Below are 15,796 nucleotides of genomic sequence, written 5' to 3'. Positions count from 1 at the left end.
AGATGGGGCTGGTGCCTCAGGTGAGGGAAATGTAGCAGGTAGTTTTCATCATGAAGATGTGTATAAACGTGTGTGTTTGAATGATGATTTAATATTTCTTGTCTGTGTGTGATATTATAAATAAAGGCACACACAGAGAACAAGAATTCAGGAGATTTCATCTTCTTAGATTTTAGTTTGTTTGGAGCGTCTGCCTCAACAGATTCATTGAGAAACATTCTGTCATACTGTCAACTGACTTCAAATAATGAAAACCCCCCTCCTTGAATCCTGATCTTAGGAGCTATGTTGTCAGGGGCTTGTTGCCCCTGGTAGGGTCTCCCAAGGCAAACAGGTCCTAGGTGATGGGTCAGACTAAGAGTGGTTCCAAAGCTCCTAATGAAGCTTTCAACACCAGGGTTGTTTTCGTCGCCCGGATTGGCATTACCGGGACCCCACCCTGGAGCCAGGCCTGGGGTTGGGGCTCGCAGGCGAGCGCCTGGTGGCCGGGTCCCGTGGCCCAGCCCAAAGAAGTGACGTGGGCCCGCTTTCCTGTAGGCCCATCACCCGCGGGAGGGTTCAGAAGGGGCTGATGCTATGTGGTTTGGGTGGCAGTCATGGGCGGGGGCCCCGACGACCCAATCCCAGGACATGGAATCTCACAGTGGGGACATGGAATGTCACCTTGCCGGGGGGGGGGGGGAGCCTGAGCTAGTGTGGGAGACTGACCGGTACCGGCTAGAGATAGTCGGGCTCACCTCCACGCACAGTCAGGGCTCTGGAACCCAACTCCTTGAGAGAGGCTGGACTCTTTTCTACTCTGGAGTTGCCCACGGTGAGAGGCGGCGGGCTGGTGTGGGCTTGCTTATAGCCCCCCAGTGGGTGGCGACAGTGTTACCTGGAGGGGCGTGATTGGGAGGACCGGCCCCCCCGATCTGGACCCAAGTGGTGTTCTGTTATTGGACTTAAGGGTTTCCACCAGTGCATGTGGCACTGGGATGCCCTAGTGCATGTGGCACTGGGATGCCCTAGGTCGGAGGTCAATGATCGACTTTGTGGTCGTGTCAACAGACCTCCGGCTGTGTGTCTTGGACACTCGGGTGAAGAGAGGGGCTGAGCTGTCAACTGATCACCACCTGGTGGTGAGTTGGATCCGCTGACAGGGGAGGAAGCTGGACAGACTTGGCAGGCCCAAACATACTGTGAGGGTCTGTTGGGAACGTCTGGTGGAACCATCTGTCAGAGGGGTCTTCAACTCTCACCTGCGGGAGAGCTTTGACCAGATCCCGAGGGAGGCTGGAGACATAGATTCCGAATGGACCATGTTCTCTGCCTCCATTGTTGACGCGGCCATTTGGAGCTGTGGCTGTAAGGTCTCCGGTGCCTGTCACGGCGGCAATCCCCAAACCCGGTGGTGGACACCGGAGGTAAGGGATGCCGTCAGGCTGAAGAAGGAGTCTTATCGAGCTTGGTTGGCTCGTGGGACTGCTGAGGCAGCCGATGGGTACTGGCAGGCCAAGCGAGCTGCGGCCCGGGTGGTTGTGGAAGCAAAAACTCGGGTATGGGAAAAGTTCGGGGAGGCCATGGACGAGGACTACCGGTTGGCCTCAAGGAGATTCTGGCAAACGATCCGGCGCCTCAGAAGGGGAAAGCAGTACCCTGCCAACACTGTTTACAATGGTGGTGGGGAGCTGTTGACTTCGACTAGGGATATTGTCGGACGGTGGAAGGAATACTTCGAGGATCTCCTCAATCCCACTGACACTCCTTCCGTAGAGGAAGCAGAGGCTGGGGACCCAGAGGTTGACTCATTCATCACCCAAGCTGAAGTCACTGAGGTAGTTCGGAAGCTCCTCAGTGGCAAGGCACCGGGGGTGGATGAGATCCGCCCTGAGTACCTCAAGTCTCTGGATGTTGTAGGGCTGTCTTGGTTGACACGCCTCTGCAACGTCGCGTGGCAGTTGGGGACAGTGCCTCTGGACTGGCAGACCGGCATGGTGGTCCCTCTATTTAAGAAGGGGGACCGGAGGGTGTGCTCCAACTACAGGGGATCACACTCCTCAGCCTCCCTGGTAAAGTCTATTCCAGGGTACTGGAGAGGAGAATTCGGCCGATAGTCGAACCTCGGATCCAGGAGGAACAATGCGCTTTTCGTCCTGGTCGTGGAACACTGGACCAGCTCCATACCCTCCGCAGGGTGCTTGAGGGTTCATGAGAGTTTGCCCAAACAGTCCACATGTGTTTTGTGGACTTGGAGAAGGCATTCAACCGCGTCCCTTGTGGCATTCTGTGGGAGGTGCTTTGGGAGTATGGAGTTCGGGGCCCTCTGCTAAGGGCTGTACAGTCTCTGTATGACCGGAGCAGGAGCTTGGTTCGCATTGCCGGCGGTAAGTCAGACCTGTTCCCGGTGCATGTTGGACTACAGCAGGGCTGCCCTTTGTCATCAGTTCTGTTAATTATTTTTATGGACAGAATTTCTAGGCACAGCCAGGGGCTGGAGGGAGTCCGGTTTGGGGACCACAGGATTTCATCTCTGCTTTTTGCAGATGATGTTGTCCTGTTGGCTCCTTTGAACCAGGACCTTCAGCTTGTACTGGAGCAGTTTGCAGCCGAGTGCGAAGCGGCTGGGATGAGAATCAGCACCTTAAGTCCGAGGCCATGGTTCTCGACCGGAAAAAGGTGGCTTGCTCCCTCCTGGTCGGAGGAGAGGCCCTGCCTCAAGTGGAGGAGTTCAAGTATCTTGGGGTCTTATTTACGAGTGAGGGGAGGATGGAATGCGAGATTGACAGATGGATCGGTGCGGCGGCAGCAGTAATGTGGTCGTTGCGCCAGTCTGTCGTGGGAAAGAAGGAGCTGAGCCGAAAGGTGAAGCTCTCGATTTTCCGGTCAATCTACGTTCCTACCCTCACCTATTGTCATGAACTTTGGGTCATGACCAAAAGAACAAGATCTCGGATACAAGCGGCTGAAATGAGTTTCCTCCGCAGAGTGGCGGGGCGCACCCTTAGAGATAGGGTGAGGAGCTCTGTCACCCAGGAGGAGCTCGGAGTAGAGATACTGCTCCTCCACGTGGAGAGGAGTCTACTGAGGCGGCTTGGGCATCTATATCGGATGCCTCCTGGGCGCCTCCCTGGGGAGGTGTTCTGGGCATGCCCCACTGGGAGGAGGCCCCGGGGAAGACCCAGGACATGCTGGAGTGACTGTTTCGCTCAGCCGGCCCTGGAACGCCTTGGGGTCCCTCCGGAACACCTGGAGGAAGTGTCCAGGGAGAGGGAAGTCTGGGTGTCCCTGCTCAGACTGCTGCCCCCGCGACCCGGCCCCAGATAAGTGGAAGACAATGGATGGATGGATGAAGAATGAAAACCTTTGTTTCATTGATTTCTGTCTCAAGGCCACAGTGAATAATATTCTCACATTATTGATAAAAAATATAAAAGTAGTTCAGCATCTGTTCTGTATTAAAATGTTTCCACCTCCTGTTCCCTTAGTCCTGCTTTGTTCAACATTGTAGTTTTTTATCTTTGCTTTTATTTAATGCAATTACTCATGTGTGTGTTTACTGGTTTTAATTTATTAATTTAAATATGGAAATAATAAAACAATTAATAAAATAGCTGTAAAATTTTAAAAAAATCAAGACACTGTATTCACAGAAGTTGAAAATACATTATTTTGGGGGTTGATTTTGCTACATTTTTTGCTTTTGTACCCCTTGAAACTGTTATCTGTATCTAAATTAACTATTTAACAGATCATTCAAATAAAATTTTTGATTAGTTTAGATTTAGTTTTAGAATATATATTGTATGCTGGAGCAATAGTTGTACTTTAATGAATAAATGAATGAATTATTTCCTGTAAAACCAATACAAATTAGATCATTATATACCAACAAAACAAAAGTGTGTGGAGAGAACTGTCCACATATTTTTGGCTATACATTCTACATTTGTTTTATTATTATTATTATTATTATTATTATTATTATTATTATTATTATTATTATTTTATTAGTTCTTCATTGATTTTATTTTATTAGTTCTTCATTGATTTTATTTTGGACGGGGCGTGGTCTGATTTGTTTTTAACCTCCCTGTTTTCTGATTGGGTGAGATAGCTGTCAGTCAGGAGGTCGGGTTCCGTGGGAGTCAGTTTGTGAGTGTCGGCGTGTTTTTCAGCGGAGAGACTGAAGAGGAGAGAAGAAAAGAAGGGAGTGAAAATATCCTTCATCTGAAAAGAACAAGAAGCAGAGGGAGAAGCAAACACAGAAGCTTCACAGTTTGTTTTTTGCGGGACTTTTTATGTTTTGTTTTTAGTTGTTGTTGTTTTTGTTTTGTTTTTTGTTGCAAAGAAAATACAACTTTGCCAGAGAGACACACAGATAGAGAGACAGACAGGAAGACAGTCCTTCATACAGTCAGAGAGGCAGTCTTCCATCTGTATTTGATCTCGAACTGGCGGTGAGATATTATCTGTCTGTCAGTCTCTGGAGGACGGAGGATGACATCGAGGTGTGCTGCCTCTCTCAACCGGCCCCGCGGCTCCTGCAGCGGGCACTCTGAGCTCTGACAGTCCGCTGTTTGAATAGGCTGTGGCTCTGGATGGTGTAAACCCGGACTGAAACAGACTGAAGTGGGTCAGTGTGTCCAGGATGTCCTCGGAGCTGACTGTAGGAGTGGTCTTCAGGGTTCTGCTGCCCCTCACTTTGACTGCAGGTAAAATATTACTACTATAACTACTGATATTTTACTATATCCCGTGTGAGGGTACCTCATGATTAGTCGACTAATTTATCAATTGGTCTAAAGATTCTGATTTTTATTACTCAGTTAACATAGGCTAGCAATTAATTAACCCCCCAGAAATGCTAATATTTCAAGATTTTACTCAATTATCTGATCATCACCTAATTTCCACAACACTTTTTTGGGTGTATGTGCCTTTATTTGATAGTACAGCTGAAGGTAGACAGGAAAGAGGAGACAGGACAACATGCTCAGTGAGCTCCAAGAACCTGATATGTCTGCATGTCCTAGAAACCCTTTATTTTTACTGAAATACTTGACATGAAACTAAAACTGGTCATGACATAGATTTAGTTAATCAAAAATAATAACTTGGTGTAAAAATAATGATACAAAGTCATTATTTTTTTAAAGTGTCTCATATATAATGACTTAGAGGATGTTATTTTTTTCAATCACAATACAAGACATGGTCTTCCAGAGGCATGGAAAGCAATGCAATGAAAATTACAGATGTTTCATAGAGGCATTTGTTTTTACATGGATCAGTTGTTTGTCACTGTTAAAAGTTTTATATTTTTGTTATTATACTGTTTTACATGGGCTCAGCCAGGTTACATAGGATGTAGGGCTGCAACTAATGATTATTTTCATTGTTTATTAATCTGTCAATTATTTTCCTGATTAAGCTATTAGTTGTTTGGTCCATAAAATTTCAGAAAATGGTAAAAAAAATGTTAATCAGTGTTTCCCTACATCTAAGATGACGTACTCAAATATCAAATGTTTTGTCCAAAACATACTCAGTTAACTGCTAGAGAGGAATAAAGAAACCAGAAAATATTCACATTTAAGAAAGTGGAATCAATTAATCAAGTATCCAAATAGTTGAAGATTACATTAATCATTAATTAATAGCCACTTAATTGTTCCAGCTCTAAAAGAACACCAAGTTTACTTACAAAGAGGTGTCATATTTTGAAATTTGTTGTGTTTTCTGTTAATTTGTCTCCCCTCTGTAGAATTCATGTATATAAATATGTCATTTATCACAGCTGTAAAGTGCTCGAAAAACTTGAAAATGTGCATTGAAAATGCTTGAAACAAATTTGACTTTGGAAAAGGTGGAGGAACCTTTGACCATTGTAATCAATGATGTCATGACATCTCATCCCCCACCAGCACAGAGTGTCTGTTCACAAATGTATTCAAAATGTATTAATATTGAACTAGGGCTGGACACTTGTGAGAAAGTATAGGGCAGAACTGAGTCATTCAAACCTCTGCTGGCAATGTCAAACAGAACAAGGTGAAATTGTCCATATGTTTCTTACTTATTCTGGCCTGGCCACCTATTGGCAGAGGGTCATAAAAAGATCTATGACAGTTTGGAAGTACATGTCAGTCTTACTCCTGCTCTGTGCCTCCTGAATAGCCTAAAAGGAAATGAGAGAATAAGCCAGAAGAAGGCCCAGTGGCTCTAGGTTGCTCTCACTACAGCAAAGAGGGTCATATTGAACCCTACTTAGTCTGAATGGTTCACAGCCCTATCAGAAACTGCCTCTTATGAATGAGCAATAGGAGTGGGAATCTTTGGGCACCTGCCAATTCGATTACAATTACGATTCAGGGGCTACGATTCGATTATAAAACGACACCCAACACACATTTCTTTTTGTCTCGCTGTATAAGCATTCATCACTTGCAATTTTTAAAATCAGTGCATTTGTAAGAAACAAGAGTTGAATTCATTCCCATTATATTTTATTAAACTAATCGAGTTACATGGCTTCTCATGTTTGTTGTGTTGCCAAAGTATTTTATTATAGCACAACACAGCTTACGTATAATGTGTCTCTTGTCCAGTTCGCTTCCACCGTCAATGTTATAGAAGCCAAAGTGTTTCCACATGTCTGCTTTTAAATTAGAAGGAGCTGTTTGGATCTCACGGCGAGGTGGCTGACAGTCAGCCATGTTTGTTTTCCTCTGTGCGCGTATCAGTGTGTCCGCTCCAGGTGCGCATCCCAAAGTGTCCCGGAGATGACGTGTACCGCGCTTCTTAGTTCCGCATTATTTAGAACCTTCTGTATTACGTCAAGTAACAGATTTAAATAATCAAAATTTGGACGTTTGTGAATCGATTCAGATTCGTCCACGTCTGAATCGCGATGCATCCAAGAATTGGAAATTTCCCCCACCCCTAACAAACAATATATAAAAGAAAAGTTAAAATGGACATCTATACAGGAATCTGGCACCCATTTCTAACTCAGCTCAGGAAAACATAATTTAAGATTAGTTTGATGTATGCATAATTTAAAACTAAGCCTACAGTGCACCATATTCGACTGGCAGGGAAAAACAGACATTCCTTCAAGAATTTACCAAGATATTTTGATGTATTTACACGAGGGTATGTATATTTACAGGATATATGTGTGTGCATACATTTTGTGCATACATTTTTGTATATGTATTTATTCAATTTTGTTTGTTTGTCTGTGCTTGCAAATACCCATTTGTAAAATGCATTCAACTGTCTTTTTGATGTCTGTGAAGGAAATAAAAAAAATCATAATTCAAAAAAATATGGAACTAGGGCTGCCCTGAGAGGTGAAGATTTGAATAATCAGTCAGAGACTCCTCAGTCGACTGAGATTCTTTCAGTTGAGTCTTCTTTTTGTTTTTTTTTGCTTTTTGCTTTGTCATTCAGTGTACATTACAGTAACAGGATAAAGGATAGAAGCTCACAAAATGCCCAGGGAGAACATTAGAAATAATTGTATTTTTATATTAGCTGGAGCACTTAAGTGGTTGATAAACAAGTTTTAGTCCCTGTTTCTATCTGCATCATTGTACACAGTAAACTTTACAGACCAAGTCTCTAACCACAAACCACAAAACTAACTTTGATGGAAGCAGAGCAGACAAGAAGGCAGAAGAAACAGAGTCAGATGATGTGCTGTCAGACACTTCACCAGAGCGCATTGTAGAGTGCGCAGGGCAACTGACACTTGTTTTTGTTACTGACAAGCTCAGATTGTTGTTGTTAGTGTCTGACAACATTATGGAAAGGATTGCTACAGTCAGAAAGTTTTTTAAGAGGAAGATACATTTTATTTTACCAGAAACAGCTGTTTTATTGCTCTCACCAAACTCACCAAAGTCACTTTGAAAAACATAATCATTGTTAGCTTCATTCAAACTTGACAGAAATAAAATGAAACTCACCAAATACATTTTGGTTCATCTTTCCACTATGCCAACAATCACCAACTCTGGTTTGGTCAAAATAAATCCTTAGTTCCCAGCATGAAGGAGTGCAGAGCGTGCAGGATGGGTGATGCCAGACAGCTGGAATGAGAAGCTCCACAGTGCGCTGATTTTATAACTGAACTATAGGAGGACGCACACTTTGACTTTGTCTGACTGTGTGACAATCTGATGTTTTCACATCACAGATGATAAAGTCAAGCATTAAAATGTGTGTGTTAGTGTAACACACTGTACTGTAAAAAAAAAAAAAAAAAAGAATGAATCATTGAATATTCATATTTTAGGGCCAGCCTACTCAGCTAGAAAAATTCTTAGTCCTGGGCAGCCCTGTATTGAACATGTTGCTTGTCCAAATGGCACCTAATTCATGACTGCACTTCCTTTGGTCCTCAGAAACACACTTGCCTGATGATAGAGGAGTTGCATACACACTGACAGACAGAGAGACAGAGGTTCCTTGTTTTATAGTTAGATCTCAAAATGTGATAACATCAGAGCTGAATGTATCTGATCACCTTCAGTTCTGCTCATTATCGATTACTGACTGATTCTGATAGATCTCAGCATCAGAATATGAAAACAAAATGTTCCTCTGTTTCTCCCACACTCATTCTAAACCTGCTGACCTCCAGTAACCTTTAATGATGTCACTGCTCAGTGATGTCACCATCTGTCTCCCTCATGCTCACAGAGTGTATGTATGTGTGGCTGCTGGTTAGCATCATTAGCATTTCTCACTCAAAACCATGGGCTCTGTTAGCAGTAAGCAGGCATTGTGCTACAAAATGTTTTAGGACCCTCCAGTGTGGAGCCTAGATTTAGTTTTTGGGTGGAATTTCCCTTTGAAATGGCTTCACATTCCAGAGAGAGGGGGAGGTGTGTGTGTAGGGGTAATGTTAACACACTGCTAACCACACAGGCATACACACACACACACACAGCCAGATGTTGTTACCTGAGAAAGTGGAACCAATCTATGTGTGTGTGTGTGTGTGTGTGTGTTGGGGGCACTGGGGGAAGGGAAGATAAACAGGGGGGCACTCTTCCTGCCACCCCCCACCCACCCCTGATACACACACATAAACACAGAGCTGTAAATAGTGTGTGTGTGTGTGTGTGTGTGTGTGTGTGTGTGTGTGTGTGTGTGTGTGTGTGTGTCAGAGGAAGACATTCATCTTCAGTCTGTTTACGAATCTTCAGTCACTTCAAAACATTTAAACTGGCATTGAAAACGTATATATCTACATCTATATCTGTCTACTGTGTGTGTGTGTGTGTGTGTGTGTGCACATATATATTACTGTGCTGTAAAATGCTGTAAAGTAAGAATGCTTTCAAAAAGATAACATTTAATTATTTATTTTCATCAATTTACAAATTGCAAAGTGAGCGAACAGAAGAAAAATCTAAATTAAATCAATATTTGGTGTGACCATCCTTTTCCTTCAAAACAGCATTAAGTCTTCTATGTACACTTGCACCAAGTCTGGGATTTTGTGGGATCATATTTTGGTGTATGATTAACCACAAATAGGTGCTAATGATCATCAATTTCATATGTAGGTTGAAACAGTCATTAACTGAAACAGAAACAGCTTTGTAGGAGGCTTAAAACTGGGTGAGGAACAGCCAAACTCTGCTACCAAGGTTTCATGTCAAAGGTCATACACCATTACAAGACTGAGCACAGAACCACTGTTGCCTTCACTCTCCACATCTTCTCTAGCTCCTCTTTCAGCCCTTGGTATTTTTCAAGCTTCTCATGTTCCTTCTCCCTGATGTTGCTGTTGCTCAGGATTGCTTCATCTAGCACCACTGCCTTCTTCTGTTGTTTGTCGATCAACACAATCTCTGGTTGGTTAGCCATCACCAGTTTGTCAGTCTGAATCTGAAAGTCCCACAGGATCTTGGCTTGGTCATTCTCGACCACCTTAGGAGGTGTCTTCTATTCTGACCGAGGGACATCCAGTCCATACTCAGTGCAGATGTTCCTGTACACTATGCCAGCCACTTGTTCCTGCCTACATCTTACACCCTCCTATTATGTGCTTGACTGTCTCAGGTGCATCTTTGCACAGCCTGCACCTAGAGTCCTGTCTGGTGTAGTAGACCCCTGCCTCTATTGATCTTGCACTAAGTGCCTGCTCCACTGCTGCCATGATTAGTGCTTCTGTGCTGTCTTTCAGTCCAGCCTTTTCCAGCCACTGGTAGGATTTCTTGACATCAGCCACTTCTTCTATCTGAAGGTGGTACATGCCGTGTTGGGGGCCATCTTCCTGATATATACGTGGATCTTGGTTGTTTCATCCTTGATAGTGGCTTGGATGGTCACCAGTCCCTGGCCTCCCTTGCCCCGCTTAGTGTACAGTCTCAGGGTGTTGGACTTGGGATGAAACCCTCCATCCATTGTGAGGAGCTTCCTTGTCTTGATATTAGCAGCCTCCATCTCTTCCTTTGGCCAGTTTATTATGCCAGCAGGTTATCTGATGACTGGCAGGGCGTATGTGTTGATGGCACGGACCTTGTTCTTCCCATTCATCTGGCTTTTCAGGACCTGCCTTACTCTCTGTAGGTTTTTGGCTGTGGCTGACTCTCTTGCGGTCCCCTCATTGTTCCCATTTGCCAACGGGATCCCAAGTTATTTGTAGCTGTCCTGGACATCTGCAATGCTGCCTTCTGGTAGTTCAGCCTCCTCAGTTCTGATCGTCTTCCCTCTCTTTGATACCCGAATGACATTCTGATGTCATTGCTGTAGATCCTGGTGAGACGATGTCCTGCTCATTCCTGGCATACAGTTTGATGTCATCCATGTAGAGGAGGTGACTGATGGCTGCTTCACTTTGGAGCTGGTATCCGTAGCCACTCTTTGAGATGATCTGGCTATGGAGATTCAGGCCTATGCAGAACAACAGGGGGGATAATGCATCACCTTGCTATATATTGCACTTGATGGTAATTTGTGCACTTGGCTTTGAGTTGGCCTCCAGAGTTGTTTTCCACAGTCCCAGTGAGTTCTTGATGAAGGCTCTTAGTGTCCTGTTAATATTGTACTTTTCCAAGCATTCCAGTATCCATGTGTGAGGCATTGAATCATAGGATTTCTTGTACTCAATCCAGGCAATACAGGCAGTGCACAGGTTGGTCTGTCTGCTCTATCTACCAGCAGCTGGTGCTTGGAATCACACCCTTCTGGGAGTCCTTCATGATCAGGACTGTCTACCCTTGGGTTAGCCACTCTGGCCAGGTCCCATCCAGCAGTAGTTGGTTCATCTGTGCTGCCAGGCATTCATGGAATGCAGTTAGTTTCTCAAGCCTGTAGGTGTGGATCATGTCAGGGCCCGATGCAGTCCAGCTCTTCATACCTGACACTGTTTCTTGGATGTCTGCCATTGTGATGGTTACTGTCTGCTCTTAGATCCACTAGTGATGGAGCATTGCTGTTATGTGATGACTTCTTCTCCCATATGCTTTTCCAGTATTGTTCAGTCTCAGTGGATCTATTCTCATGTTATGTTATTACCTTGTCACTGAGTGCACTGTAGGTGGTTTGGTGGTTTTTTATCCTCCTGCCTTCTGTATCTCCTGTGTATCTCTTCAGTCGGGTAACCAGAGCTGTGTGACTGGTCTCAGTTATGGTCCTAGCAGGGGTAGTTTTTAAGCACTGCATTCACATCTTTTAGCAGACTTTCAGATGGTACTTTATCACTTATCACTTTGTCACTTAGCCTATGTTTCTAGCTTATTCATGATCTTCCATCACAGGTCAGCGGCCCTTGTGTTAATGGAATCTGTCGTAAGGGCTTGTTGGAGCTTGGTACCCAACCTTGGAGTGTGGGGTGGTGATGATATCCCCCCTCTGACCTGTCATCCTGGCTCCCCCTTGCTGTAGCATGATTTTTGTACCTCATCAATCTCCAGTTGTGATAGTAGTTCCCGCTTGCGGATGTTAGAAGTTATGTTATGTTAGAAGTTATATGTTTTCTTCCATGTAAAGGTGTGCTGTCACCAGTTAGTTTTTATAAATGAGAAGGTGCGCTTACAGTGATTATGTTTTAATCTGTTATGGTGCTCCAACTCCAAATTTGTCAGAAAGACTAGTTTATCTCTTGGCCTTGCTATTATGACTCCTCCTTTATATCATGGTGATGCATTTAGCTGTTGTTGGTTATTTTAAAGCTCCATGCTTTCACTTCTTTCATTCACTGATATTATGTTATATTATGTCTGATTGTGATGAGCAGGGCCCAGTTTGATAATCTTGCATTAGGGCTAAGTGCTGATTAATTACCCCACTGTATATAGTTAGTTAGTTAGATAGTTACCTAAAATGAGCTTAGTCTAAAACATCTACAGCAGCAAAACACAGCATATACATTAATGCAGAAGTAACATTTAATATTGATCCCAAAGATATAGATATAATAGTAAAACACTGGCAGGGAACATTTTACTGCACATGCTACAATTGCTATTGAAACTTTAAGTAAACTTTGCTATAATACAACACACTTTTACCGAGGTAAAGTTTAGAATGCAAAACTTTTACTTGTAGTGTTAGAGTGTTTTCAACATAGAAACAACGGACTTGAATTGCACACCCACTGCACTTGTGTTCTATTGGTTTAGACTTCTCCTTAAAGCAAGGGTCAGCAACCTTTACTATCAAAAGAGAGATTTTTGGCCAAAAACTAAAAAAATAAATAAATAAATCTGTGTTGAGGCACAATTATTAAATTCTCAATTTCTTTTTAGACTTTTTTTTATTTGGCATCCATAGTGACACTAGAGAGAGGCAAGACTAACACATTTTTACAATTGTTGAATGTAATGATAACTTTAGGCCATGTATACGTAAAAATTACAATGTTAAAAAACTTGAGACAAAAGAGCTACATGAGGCTCCAGAGCAAAAGGTTGCTGACTCTAGCCTTAAAAAAGGTGGAGATAGTGGGTAACCTGTGAGATGGAGATTGGAGGGGGTTGTTGTGAAAATAAGATAGATAGTTATCTGCTGTGAGTAAGGTCAAAGACAATTTAAACAGCCTAAAACAAAGTAGAGTAACAAATGCGAGTTAATCCTGAAGTTACCTTGCTAACCACAAATCTTGCTTTGTAGCTCTGTGGATTCAGACTTCCAGGTTTATGTCTTAATGTATTAATGGAGACACCAAATGAAGACAACAAGAGCTGTGACTGGAAGCTAGTATTTGTGATGCAGTGACTGTAAACCAAGAGATGACATGCCACAGAAGAATAATGGTGTGACTCTATTTCTATGGATGTATTTCTGTAGGTTTTTGTTTTCAGATTTTAGAAGTTTCTGAAACATTCCTGAGGCAGTAGTACTGTTGTTTCCCAAGGGTGTGAAAAGTTCCAGTTTGTTTGTGTGCATGTGTATGTGGTTTGAGTGTTGATCTATTTCTGTCTGCTGTGTTTACAGTCCAGTTAAAACTACAGACAGACAGTCAACACAAACACACTGACTGCAGATCAGGGGCCTGTTTCAGTAAGCAGGCTTAACAAACTTTGAGCCTAACCCTGAACCCTGAGTTGACTAAGCCTGAGATAGGAAACTCTCAAGTGTTTAGTTTCAGAACAGCTGATCAGAATTAGTTAAACCATGTCTGAGTTTGTTCTCTGAGCTAAGTGTGTGCGTGAAAACCATCACTATTATTCTCAGTGGCATTGGTTAAATAAAAGGCTGAGCCTCCATTTTAATCCAGTGGAGTTAGAAATATGTATGCTGATGCGGACCATGACATTTATCTTAAAACAGGAGTGAAGAAAGGAAGCTAAGAAGTTAACAGTGGTACATTTTATTCGGTGTGGTCCGCTCCATCATTTACCCAATATGAATTTCTTTAATGTGCTGGAATCCAATTGTATGTTATATTTCATATTCAAATATCTTTATTAGAGGATGAGGACATATGCAGCAACTGAAGATGAATTTATGGATCTAATAAATTAGACAGCTGGTTTACTTATACTTGCTTGTGAAGTCAAAGTCTGACCTACTCTCCCCATGTAAGAAAATCAAAGCATGTACTGTGTCATTACCACGCCTTTATCTATTAGTATACAGTATTAAGTAGGGATGTTCCAGGTGACTAATTTAACTGTCAATGAAATGCAAAATTGAATTCAGACTAGTCGGCTAGAGAGAGTAAGAAAACACCCAGAAAGCAGTTGAGCTGAGCTTATTCAGTGATAATGTTAAACACTGTCCAAAAAACACTGCATGTATTAAGAGGCATTTGAAGTCATTCATCACAGTCTACAATCACCAAGTAGTATTTTAAATGCTGGTGAAATGTGTAGTACTTTGTGCCAAGCTAAACGAACATTGCACATTAACCAACAAAACATGACAACAACTCACTAAATACTTCACAGTGTCAACATTATTAACCTGGAGCTGACATTAGCTGCCAGTCTGCTACACAGTGCGGCTAACGTTAGCAGTGCTAGCAGCAGCAGCTGCTCTGCTTGCATAGCACATCATTCCTGTCGAATGGTGATTTACCATTTCGTGGCTGTCTGATGGGTCCACAGCCCCAACTAGTGGAGGGCAGCTGCATACCACCTTAGAGGCAACAGTTAACTAGCCTTGTGCATGAATAAAACAATGATTAATAGTGTAACTGACTAGTGTTTCTGTTGATGGTTCTGTGGTGACATGTAATTGTGAAGTTGACTAATCACACACATCCCTAGCATCATCATTGGTTAATTGTTTAGTATATGATCACTTTCAACAGGCTATTGCAGTGCAGTATGGAATTATGTAGCAGAGTAGGGAAAACACTACTCTCCATGTACGGACAGAAAGGAGGGAGAGTGGAGCGCACAACCAAATCACCTGATAGCATTCACAAAACACTCAGTACAGATTGAGCCACAGAAAAACAGAGACATCCCCAAGAAGCAAATGAAAGTGCAGCAGAAGATCAGGAAGCTACCATCATTCCTCCGTGCAAAACTGGGGGAGAAAAAATTATTTTACTGTCACAGCAAAGCAGCGGTCTCTGCACATAGGTGTGTGTGTCTGAACAAACACTCAGTCAGCTTTGCATGATACAAAGCCAAAGATGTTTGTTAAGTGTCCACAGGCACTAATGTTAACTTTCATGTTAAGGTACAGTGAGTCACCATCCAAGTGTGTTGCCAGGGGCCACATTCTCACAATCCAAGAAATACTGGTTTGGACCCAAATGCAGACACTTGAGGCAGACAGGAGCAGTGCAGTGACATTTAATGAACAGTCAGATTTAAACAAGGCTTACTTGTGGGTCAGGCTGAAGTGTCTTTACCAGATAAAAAAGCAAAAACAAATCTAAAACGAGGAACAGCGTTATGCCACAGCCGCAACAAGCCCATAATCAGAACTTACCACTGCTATAGTACAATGTGAAAAGAAACTAGAAAAAATACACGCAAAGCTGATTTGAAACAGTGGCGTGTGAACTGGCAGCTATGCTTACAGCTGCTGCCATCATGAGCCGGTTTCGATGCTCCCTCTGTGGCCGTCTTCTCTCAGTGGTCCAACAAGTGCAATCTAAGCTCCTGCCAGCCCAGTCATTGTAGATAGCATACAAAGGTTGTTTGTAGTAGAGAGAGGCGTGTGTCGGTGTCTGTTGTGTGAGGTCAGCTGGTGGACCGGGGCTTCTAGCTCTGCTAGACTCTGCAGCTGAGACGACCATACCACAATGCAGCTGTAAGCCACATTAAAGTTTCTCCATCACTGAAAAGATCTGATGTTCTTCTTCCACACTGACAAACCTGCAGACCAGTTT

At 43.2% G+C, this 15,796-nt stretch overlaps 1 protein-coding gene across 1 annotated transcript in view; it reads left to right on the top strand.

Moving 5' to 3' along the window:
- The first annotated feature begins 4,223 nt into the window (after nt 1–4,223).
- LOC146307157 (piezo-type mechanosensitive ion channel component 2-like) overlaps nt 4,224–15,796 on the top strand; it is a 119,268-nt gene continuing 107,695 nt past the window's right edge. Inside the window, exon 1 of the mRNA XM_084747082.1 lies at nt 4,224–4,694. Coding sequence (XP_084603208.1) covers nt 4,631–4,694 — 64 coding nt within the window. The 5' untranslated portion in view covers nt 4,224–4,630. The remainder of the gene's footprint in view (nt 4,695–15,796) is intronic.

The sequence above is a fragment of the Lutjanus erythropterus genome, chromosome 21, assembly GCF_056507025.1.
Source record: "Lutjanus erythropterus isolate fLutEry1 chromosome 21, fLutEry1.hap2, whole genome shotgun sequence".
Taxonomy (NCBI): domain Eukaryota; kingdom Metazoa; phylum Chordata; class Actinopteri; order Lutjaniformes; family Lutjanidae; genus Lutjanus; species Lutjanus erythropterus.
Note: the sequence above shows the minus strand (reverse complement) of the source record. Positions and strands in the feature narration are given on the sequence as shown.